Source organism: Peromyscus maniculatus, chromosome 14 (genome assembly GCF_049852395.1).
Source record: "Peromyscus maniculatus bairdii isolate BWxNUB_F1_BW_parent chromosome 14, HU_Pman_BW_mat_3.1, whole genome shotgun sequence".
NCBI lineage: Eukaryota > Metazoa > Chordata > Mammalia > Rodentia > Cricetidae > Peromyscus > Peromyscus maniculatus.
In genome coordinates, this window is record NC_134865.1 from 44,650,651 (window position 1) to 44,661,830 (window position 11,180).

An 11,180-nucleotide genomic window follows, 5' to 3' on the forward strand; every position below is an offset into this window, starting at 1 on the left:
TCAGCTTGCCTATTCACTTGATGGAGGCTATACATGGAAAGAGAGGAGCAGAAAAGACCTTCCTTCCTTCTGGCCACCACAGAGTGTTGTCTCCAACAGTGTCTGTCAGGGAGCAGCCTATGGTAGTTACATCTCCAGATCCAGAGCTCTACCTCAGAAATGTTGCCCTGTGAGAAAGGCAAATCAGAAAAAAATAATAAGTGAAAATCAAGTGAAAGTTGAGCTCTGAAGAACCCCCCTAAAGAAATGATTCATTAGCCGTGGTGTGGCTACCCTGCGATATGTAATTAGTGTACCCTGGGGCTTGTAACAGAAGGAAATGTGCTGTCTACGAATTACACAAAAGAAATCAGCAGAGCAAGCTGTATTGGGCAAAGAACTAACTCCATCATTATGGGTGCAAAATGCTTAACAATATATTAGCAAACTGATCCAGCAACCTATAAAAATAGCTTTTGTGCCAGAATAGTATATAATATTTGTTTAATATATAAAAAAGCCAATTAATGTCATACACAGTATCAATAGAATAAGAAACAAAGGCTCCATAATTATCTCAGTAGATTAAAAAAAAACTCAAGCCAGGGGGTGGTGGCGCACGCCTTTAATCCCAGCACTCGGAAGGCAGAGGCAGGCGGATCTCTGTGAGTTTGAGGCCAGCCTGGGCTACCAAGTGAGTTCCAGGAAAAGGTGCAAAGCTACACAGAGAAACCCTGTCTCGAAAAACCAAAAAAAAACAACAACAACAAAAAAAAAAAACCTCAATAACAAAATCCAATACCCTTTCATAGTAAAAACATTTTTCTAACAATTGAATTTGATATTAAAATATATAGCAAGAGCAGAAAAAATAAATAAAAATCAAATAAAAGTTGAGCTCTGAAGTACTCCCCAAAAGGAATGATTCATTAGCCACAGTATAAATACACTGTAATGTGCAATTGGTTATTAGTTATTAAATATAATTACAATCGTAATACTGTGCTGGAATTTATGTGTGTAATGAACTGATTGTTTCTGTCCCAAATTCATATTGAAACCCTTGCCTCAGTGTATTAGGAAGTAATTATGATCTCATGAGATTATAGATCTTGTACTGTGTGATGGGACTAGTGGCCTTATAACACAAGGCGACCTTAGACCCTCCTGTGTGTGTACCATGAAAGACAGAGGAAGGAGGAGCCAGCAAAAGACGGCCTCACTGCAGCCTGACCCTGACCACACACTCCCCACCTCTACAGTGAGAGAACAAACCCCGATTCATCTCTCTTTTCCTCCCTCTCTTTTCTCTGTCCACCGTTCAGCAAGGGTCTCGCTATTTTGCCCAGCTAGTTGTGGGGTTTATAAAACCCAAGCCCTGTGACCATCCTGGCTCAGTCACTCAGGTTGCAAGGACTGGAGGCCTGTGCCGCCGTACTTAGCCTAAATCCACTGTAACCCTGAGCTATGACGACAGAGTAATGAGGCGGGAAAAAGAAAGAAACACATCTGGAGCAGAACAGAAGGAGGACAGGATTGCAGGTGGTGCGGCCTGCGTTCAGAGTGGAAGGAGTCCGTTTTTAAACTGCTCAGTGTAACTGTAGGATATACGAAGTTGGCCAGCATAAAAATCTTTTGTATTTTCATATACTAGCAATGAACAAACCAAAATCCCACTTATAATACACCATAAAGAATAAAGGGCCAATGACATGGCTTAGCAGGTGAAGGCACACCTGCCACCGAATCCCATGACTTGAGTCCCCTCTTCAGGACCCGCGTGGTGAAAGAGAATCAACTTCCGAACGTTGTCCTCTGACCTCCGTGTGTCCGCCGTGACATGTGTCTGTACACACAATGAATAAATAAAATTCAAGGACAAAATGTAAGGCAAGCATGGTAGCTCTTGCCTTGAATCTCTACATGCAGAAGGCTAAGGCAAGAGGATCCGTGAATTCACGCTATCTAGTATAGTAAGACCCTGTCTCCAAAACAAACAAAACAGGTAGAAATGTAAATAAGTATAAAACATGTACTCTGAAAACTATAAAACACTGTGGAAAGAAGGAATTAAAAATCTAAGTAAAACTACTCATGTTTATAAAATACCCACATTTGTGATTAAACTGTATTGTTCAAATGGTAATACCTGGGACTGCAGAGATGACTCAGCAGTTAGGAGCATTGGCTGTTCTTCTAGAGGACTGGGGTTCAATTCCCACCACCACTCCCATGGCTCACAGTCACCTGCAGCTCCAGCTCCAGAGAGCCCAGTACCCTCTTCTGACCTCCATGGGCAGTAGGCATGCAAATAGTGCACATACCTACATGCAGGCTAAGCACTGATGCACATAAAAAAAATTGTCTTAAGTTTAAAATGGCAGTCTCTTCCAATTAATCTATAGACTTAGCACAGCCCCATTCAAGGTACATCTGCCTGTTGTGAACATTGGCAGAGTGGTTTTCTAGAACTCATGGAATGTCAAGAGACTCAGAGTAGCCAGGAAAATCTTTTCAAAAGAAAATTGGTGACCTTGTACCTGTGAATTTCAAAATACTCCAAAAAGCTATCTGATCCTGTGTGGTTCTGCATAAAGGTAACGTGTAAGTGTGTAAAATAGACATAAGAATAGTCCTGTTCAACAAATTTCCAATAAGGCTTCCAAGACCATGTAATGGAAAAGGCATTGTTTTCAACAAATGGCACTGAGACAGTGGAGTGCCCTCCATTAAGAGAAGCATTGATTGTGGATGTCATTTTCTCATGGCTGCTACAGAAAGCCATTCCTACAGACTTCAAAGAACAAATTTCTCATCTCCCAGTTCTGCAAGTTGGGAGTCAGGAGGCCATGCTCCCTCTGAAGGCTCTAGAGAAGAGTTCTTCCCTTAACCTCTCCTGCGTCTGCTGCCTCCTCGAATTCCTCAGCCTGTCTCGCTCTAACGCCAGTCTCCATCTTCAGGGGGCCTCTTTTCTGTATCCTGGGGTGATCTCTTGCTCCCTTCTGTTATAAGGATTCCAGACATTGGCTTAGGATCCATGTAAATCTAGGATGATCGCATCTCAAAATTCTTAGTTACATTTGCAAAGTACCCATTGTAAGCAAAGTTACATTGGCAAGTACCCATTCCAATAAAGGTCATATTCACAGGTACTGTGGGGTAGGACTTACATTCATCTTATTTGAAGATGCTGTCCTATCTACTAAAGATCTCAGCTAACGCCAAATTAAATAACTGACCTCCATTGCATAAAATAAAATAAAATAAAATAAAATAAAATAAAATAAATGTTACAGCTAAAACCATGGAAATTTTAGGAGAAAATGTGAGCGTAATTTTCATAACCTCAAACTTGAAAATAATTTCTTAGACATGATAACAAAAGTATGAGGAACAAATGAAACCACATTGACTTACCTCATTAAAAATAAAATGTTTAAGGGTGGAGCAATAACTCAACAGTGAAGAGCACTGCCTGCTTTTCCAGAGGTCCGAGGTTCAATTCCAGCAACCACATGGCACCTCTCAACCATCTGGAACTCCCAGGAGATGCAGCACTCTGTTCCGGTCTTCTCAGGCACTGTATGCCTATAGTGTACAGATATACATCCAAGCAAAACATCCATACACATCAAAAATGAGAATGAAAAGAATTGAAGGAAAACCTTGAGGCTAGAGATGCAGATCAGTTGCTGAAGTGCTTGTGTAGGGTGCTTGGAGGCCCCTAGGTTCCGAACTCTTGGCACCACATAAAACCAGACAGGGTAACCTAGTTACTCGGAAGGTAGAGGCAAGGGGATCAGACGTTCAAGGTTATCCATGGCTATGACACAGATTCTCGTTCATCCTGACTGTGTCAGAAAGAAAGAAAGTCAGTGGGTTAACCAGGAGTGCAGAAATGGCTCCTTCATAGATTGTTTGCCTCGTACAAGACCCTCGGTGAACCCCTCTATCAGAAAAGGAAAACATACGAACAGAAGAAGAGAATAGGGCCTATATTTGCTGGTCTAGTGGCTTCCTAAATCCAGGACCTTGGAGCCTGAGGGAAGATTACCACAAGTTTGAGGCCAACCTGGGCTACAAAGCAAGTCCTTGTCTTAAAAAAGACAAAAGCCAGCTAACCAAAAATAAAATTCTTTGAAATGTTGCACATGTGTAATCTTAGCAGAAGGCTCAAGACTTCCGAGTCCTTCCTGGTTCCAGAGGACTTCATCGTCTACATCTGTGGCCACATAAGAGCCCGCCTCAACAACAAAACAAGGGAGTGGCAGGATGGCTCAGAGGACCCGGGTTCAATTCCCAGCACCCATGGTGGCTCATAGCCATCTGTAACACTAGTTCCAGAGGTCCAGATCCCTCTTCTGGCCTCCTTGGGCACATGCAGGTAAAATACTTAGACATGTAAAATAAAGTAAATCTTGAAAATGTTGAAAAGAACCAAAATAATACAGCAAAAAAAAAAAAAAGATTTATGAAGAGGAGAAGAAAAAAGCGGGCTTTTATATATTCTATCCCCAGGAGGATCAAGACTTTGTGGTCATCCTCTGCAACACAGAACACAGAATTTGAGTGTAGCCTGGGCTATATGAGGCCCTGCCTCAAAGCAAAACAGTGCGGAAAAAAATAAATTTTGTGTTTTAAAAGATACTGTCAGAAAGTGAAAACACAAACCAGCATGGGAAAAATAACTACCTATCTCATAAAAGATTTGTTACTATAGTATGTAAAGAATGTAGACTCTAATAAAGACGTAACCTGATTGAAGTGCTCTTAACACTGAGCCATCTCTCCAGCTCCAGCCCTTCCTTTCTTAAGGCTTTTTTTGTTTTTGCTTTTTTGTTTTTGGTTGTTGTTGTTTTGGTTTTTTTGTTTTGTTTTGTTTTGTTTTGTTTTTTTGTTTTTTGTTTTTTGTTTTTGGTTTTTTTTGGTTTTTTGTTTTTTTTTTTTGGTCTAGTATTTTGTCTCATCAATGAGAAAATAACAGATCTCTCCACTAACATACAGCCAAGGCCACGTGAAGTGATGGGTCAGAGTCAGAAGACACTAAGTAACTGAAATGTTGTCGTAGTAATTAAGTGAAGTTTTTCTTCTATTTATTTAGAGAGCTAAGGAAACAGAGGTGATTCTTGATTGGAAAGCTAAGCAACTCGTGCGCATCTTCAGAGGCCAGTCTCTGTTGTGTGGTGGGCAGTTTTGCTTTATGTTCGGTGACCTTCCCTCCCCTTTCACACTTCCAGGGCGTTTACACCGCGAGGGTCCTGGTGCTCCAGGAGCTCCTGGTCCACGTCGGGAAGCTGAATGCTGAGGCTGTTCGAGGCCAGTGGGCCAATCTTTCATGGGAACTGCTCTATGCCACCAACGACGATGAGGAGCGCTACAGTATCCAGGCTCACCCACTCCTTCTGAGGAACCTCACTGTCCAAGCTGCTGACCCACCCTTAGGGTATCCAATTTTCTCCTCAAAACCTCTCCCTATACATTTGTGTTAGTCCGTTTTTACATCTCAATGTGAGGACGTCAGAGGAGGCACTAGTTAAACAGCACGAGTCTAAGTTGTGTGACCTCTCTAGACTTTTCTTCTTGCCCCAGGGATGCCTGAGAGAAAAACTAAGGCCTGTAAAGCTGATTCTCAGCCGTCTGAATGACTCAAACAGCAGCTCCTCTGTGCCTAACATGGGTAGAAGTAGTTGGCCAATATTTGTGCTGTATGAGTTCTCATAGGTTTTGGTAGCTAAAGACATTTGTACAAGATTAGATGTTTTTTACTGCTTTGTTAAATGTCTGAAAAGTAGTTTGTCTTTTTAAAAGTCAACAGGTGTATAATTATATATTTAAAAGACATTCATATTAGTGTTTTTAAATAATAATGAATCCTTTTAATGGTTAACAATATATACATATATTTATTTGAAATGTAGTTAATTTTCTAGTATTTTCAAATGTCATACTGTTTTAACATTTAACATGGTGTGAACAGTCCCATACAGTGTATCATTTTTCATATATTTCAGTTTAGAAACCGTAAGCACTTGAAATAAAATATGACCAGTAAGATCTTGTTCTTTGTGTTGGGAGAGGGGTATACATGTGTGTAGGTACCTACCCATGCTTGTGGAGAGCAGAGGTCAGCCTGGGCAGTGTCTTTCTCAGAGACTTGGGGCTTGCCGAGTGGGCTAAGTGGCCAGCCAATGAGCCCCGTCTGTGCCCACCTCCCCAGCAGTGGAGTTAGAAGTCCGTGCTGCCATGTCTGGCTTTTTACAGAGTACTGGGTATCAAACTCAGGTCATCATGCTTGGACGGCAAACACTTTACCAACTGAGATACCATACCAGTCTCTCTCCAATAAAATCTTATCAATCTTTCCAAATAGTTATTATGTGTAAATAAAATGGTACTCTTCATTGTGGGTGTTTTCACAACCAGAGGCCATCCCATAGTTCTGACTCCTTACACAATTCTTGCAACTGATTACCCAGTTGGGCCATCAGCTCCTAGTGTCTTAGGTATATCAACTCAAAATTGAAGGTCAGAGGAAATTCCCATAAAGTTATCAGAACTTCATTTTCATTGTCTTGCTGCTCAGGGATGATTTACACACACTTAAAAGGACAATGGACATGTGCCCTTCAGATGGGAACTGGCTGTGTTCCTTACTTGATTTCCAACTAAATGTATAGGAACTCATGGAGCCCTAAGACAGTAGTTACCTTTAGAAATGGCTAAGCCACCTATTTATAGACACCTGGGCAGGGTCACGGGATCAGGGTGGTTTCTTAGGACTGCCCCATGCAGAAGGTTTCGTGTGAGCTATATGCTGGGCTTCTGGCTTTCACTAAGAACAAGGAAATCTTCCCGTTGCTGGAAGGAAAGTAAAGGGTGGGGGGGATTTCAAGCTGCTCAGCCCATTAGGATCCCCAGTTTACTAACACCTGCCTTGGAGAGCTCACCATTGGTGGCAGGGCTGGAACAAGCCTGTCTGTCCTGGGTGCGTGTGAGAAAGCATCCTCAGAGCTCTGCGGTGGCTTCGTGCTGCCTTGTTAGTTGTTAGAAGGAAGCAAGTCAGCCCCCCCAGCAGGTAGTGCCACACTGTCCCTAGGGTCACCCGGCCAGGGCGTCTTAGGAAGCTTCATTGTGTCTGTAGCAGTCAGCTCTTCTCCCATCCTGCCTCTGCCCTCCAACCTTTATTCACGTGTCTTTGTCCCATCTCTTCTCGTCTCCCTCCTCAGAGGCACTGCCCACTTAGAGAGCCCCTGGCACAGATCTGCCTATGGCCTCATCTGCTGTTCCGCTCACCCTGGAATGTCTGGTTACTGTCCCAGCGATCAGTCCTCTGCCCCACTGCCAAGTCTCAGTAAAAGCCACACAGTCACCTCTACCTGGCCTTAGAAATGTGGCCAGACCCATCTCACCTAATGCTGGTAAACATTATGTGTCAAAAGAAACAAACGTTTATCTTCAGAAGGTCACAGTCCAGGATGTGCCCTTTGGGTGAACCTGCTGTCCAAAGTGGCAGCACTTCCTGTTTGAGAAGAAAGAGGAGGAGGTTGCCCATTACCAGTCCGTTCCCGCCCTGTGTCTCTGCTGTCTCCCACCCCAAATAAAAACAAGAAACACTAGAACTAAAAAAAAAAAAAAAAAAAAAAAGAAAGAAATGGCTAAGCCTATTAAAGTGTGCTGATTGTAGTCTGTTATGTGCTGATGCTAAGTCAGTTACTTAGCATATGAACCAGTTTATTCCATCCGTGTTAAAAAGATTATTTTGGGACTAATTTCAGTTAATAAATCCAAAAAATTCCTGAGTTGAATTTTTGCAGGTGTTACAGTGTAGTAAAATGGAGTTTTAGGTTACACCCTAAACTAGTTTAGACATCTGGCGGTGGTTTATCTGATTGAATTTATTAGATGGACAATATTATAACTTTTTTCATGGAGAAAAATGTCTTGAGGCTAAAAGCTCTTTGTAATGGTCACTTACAAGGATTGCATTAACAGGCTGCATTGGGCTTTATCCCCAAAGGTAGCAGTTTGAAATGAGAAGGTTTTCATCATTAACATAATGCCAAGCCTTGCCTTCCCTTGACCCTGCATTATCCTAAAATGATCACAGTTCCCCATTGCATCATTTATTAACCCATTCCAGTCTAGATTCCATCTCTGATTTCCCCAAAAACAAAGGTTGAGGTTGTTACGGACCTGTGTGTCAAACATCTGGCTCTCTGCTGCCCTCCTCACCCTGCTTTCCTCTGAATGGCGCCTGGGCACATGTGAGTCCTTCCTGCAGCACCTGAGGCACCTGCCTTGGGCTGTCCCCACACCAGCGCTCTTCTGTGGGTGGGCTGCTTCCTGCTGGTAGTTGGAAGTCAAGGACCTAGGAAATACTTTGGGGACAGGAATTGGAGCTCAGGGCTTTCCAAGGAGGAAGGAGTGAAGTGGAGGACCCGAATAACTGAGCACACATGGGGCTGACATGACATTCAAAGTCGACGGGGAACAAGGCAGAGCAGTTTCAATCCTGACTCCTGTAAACTGGTCATGGTGGCCTAGGTTCCTTTTGTACCAAGTCACCACTCAGTGAATGTAAGTCCTCTCTAGACTTTGTTTTAAAAGTTGTTTTTTACAATATTTTGTATTTAATATTTGCCTTAGTGGATGTTCTGTGGCTGTGAAGAGACACCATCACCAAGGTAAATGTGGAAGTATTTCATTGGGAGCTTGTTTACAGTTTCAGAAAGTTAGTCCATTACCGTGGCGGGAGCATGGCGCGGCAGCGGCACTCAAGCAGGCGTGGTGCTGGAGAAGTAGTGGAGACATTTACATCCTGATCCACGGGCAGCATGCAGAGAGAGACTGGGCCTGGCTGAGCTCTTGAAACCTCAAAGCCCACCCCCGTGACACACCTCCGCCAACAAGGCACCTGTAAACCTCTCCAAACAGTTCATCAGCTGGGGACTGAGCATGCCAATAGATGAACCTGTGGGGGCCATTCTCATCCAAACCGCCACAATGTCAGACCATCCATTCAAAACAGAGCACCTGGCGTAACTCCAATCTGCCATCACCTCCCGTGTAGGAACTGCTCGTTCCCCACAATGGCACCATTGCCAAGCTTCCCCCTTGCTAGATACAGCCTTGTGTAGACCCTTCCAAACACCTGGAACTCGGGTCCCTGGTCCAATCAACCTCTTATGCAGGCCTGCAGGGTACAGCCACTAGGAAACTTAGTGGGTCCCAACCAATACAGAAGGCTGGAAGATTAAAAAAAAAAAAGAGGAAAAATTTCAGTGTGGAATTCCAAAAAGAAAAGTAAGAGGTTGGGGGAGTGTGGTAGGCTTAGTGATATTCACTGAAAGCATAACGGAAATAAAATAATAAAAGTTGACTCCATTCTAATGTTTACAACTTCGTAAGATGGATGACCCAAATCAAGCTTTCTTCTAGTCTTTGACTAGATTTCTTCTTCCTATGAAACTGAAGTGAATAGTCAGTATCTTTCCCAGTAGAGTCATGGGGCCTGGGATCCGTCATCAGGCAGGAAATATCTGTTTATGGTCAGGGAAAACAAAAGAAGTCACCTCGTGGGGACAGAGGTGTGTGTAGGAGACAGTAGGGACAGACCATGAGTCCTTGGTAAAGACGTGGCAAGCTTGGGGATAAGGATGGGGACCACTACCTCTCCCACTCATGGTCAGCATGCCTTGTATGCGCTCAGGTTGGTTTCGTCAGAGTTTGGGCCACCTTACCTAAAGATCATGTTTGCTGGCACAGTACACACTGGAAAGGGACAGAGACACAATTCCCACAGTGACAAACTGCCCATGTTTCTATCATTTGATGTAGAGTACATTCGGTCAAGGACACCGTCCCTAAGTAGTTCATCCCCATCAGCTCCTTGACGACATCCAGGTTGGTGTCTAAAGCCAAGGAAATCTGGGATCTTCTCACCATTGTTGACCAGCACATCAATCTGGTTAAATAAAATCAGGGAGATAGTCTGTGGAATGAGTGATAGAATTCTTAGTGATGGCTAGTTATATTGTTAACTTTGGTGACCATTGTTATATTTCTAGAAGTCAATAATACAAATACATAATAGAGTTAAGGAGATGGGTCAGTGGGCAAAGCGCTTGATTTACCAGCATGAATATCCGAGTTCAGATCTCCAGCACCCACTTAAAAGCAGGGTACAGCCCTGTGTTCGTAACCCCAGCTCCAGGGTCCAGTGGAAATGGGCAGCTCCCAGGGTCTTGCTAGCTAGCTGGTCCAGGAGAAAATCAAGCTCCAGGGTCCATGAGAGACCCTGTCTCAGATAATAGAGAACAATAGAAGGAAGACGTTGGCCTTCAAGAAAGATAGGCAGGCTGGGCGGTGGTGGCACACACCTTTAATCCCAGCACTCGGGAGGCAGAGGCAGGCGGATCTCTGTGAGTTCGAGGCCAGCCTGGGCTACAGAGTGAGATCCAGGACAGGCTCCAAAGCTACACAGAGAAACCCTGTCTCTAAAAACCAAAAAAAAAAAAAAAAAAGGAAAAAAGGAAGATGGGAAGACAGAGAGAAAAGTCAGAATTTGTCTACAAAAGTGATATTAGTTTAGTAACTTTTGTGAGAAGTACAAATGTCACGAAGATAAAACAGCACATTTTAGGAGTTTTTGTTCTACAGTGAAGAACGAGTTACTTATAAAGGTATGAAAAAATATGAATAACCTAATGGCCAAGAACCAAGCCATAGAGCTGACCTTACTGTCTGCACTCCTGAATCCCTTTGAGGGAGACAGGACAGAATAGACCCTCTCCAGCATTTAGCTCAAACAGACAAAGCAGAAGATGCTCTATTGATACCAAGTGTTGCTTACAGTAACCCATTGTGGGAACTTCGGTCAGGTCTGTCTTTTTCTTTGAAGTTGCTCTTCTCTAAGGGAGAATGTCGAGGACAGGAGGCCCTTGTGCACCAGAGAAGCACTAAAGCCAGAGAAGTTAAACATGCAGGCTTGTCTCTTCAAAGGAAGGAGATTCTTGCCGGTCTTCCACCCAGAACTCTGGGGAAAGATGGAATCGACAACTTGGTGACCTTCTGCTATCTGCAGGGCCAGTATTCACAGAATCCCCCAGATTGTTTATTTAGCCAGACTCCCCCCACCCCAAATCTTGAGCATTGCTTCTCAGTCCATAAAGCCCTTCCTTGTGAGAGATGTCACCTGTACT

General features: G+C 43.5%; 1 protein-coding gene across 7 annotated transcripts in view; it reads left to right on the forward strand.

Annotated features, from left to right (window-relative positions):
- The window catches only part of Pcnx4 (pecanex 4), a 39,196-nt gene extending 33,165 nt beyond the window's left edge, over positions 1 to 6,031 (forward strand). For all 7 annotated transcript variants that reach the window (XM_042260776.2, XM_076550864.1, XM_042260775.2 and 4 more), the window contains one exon: positions 5,217 to 6,031. In XM_042260776.2, coding sequence (XP_042116710.1) covers positions 5,217 to 5,468 — 252 coding nt within the window. In that variant the 3' untranslated portion in view covers positions 5,469 to 6,031. The remainder of the gene's footprint in view (positions 1 to 5,216) is intronic.
- The last annotated feature ends 5,149 nt before the right edge of the window (positions 6,032 to 11,180 follow it).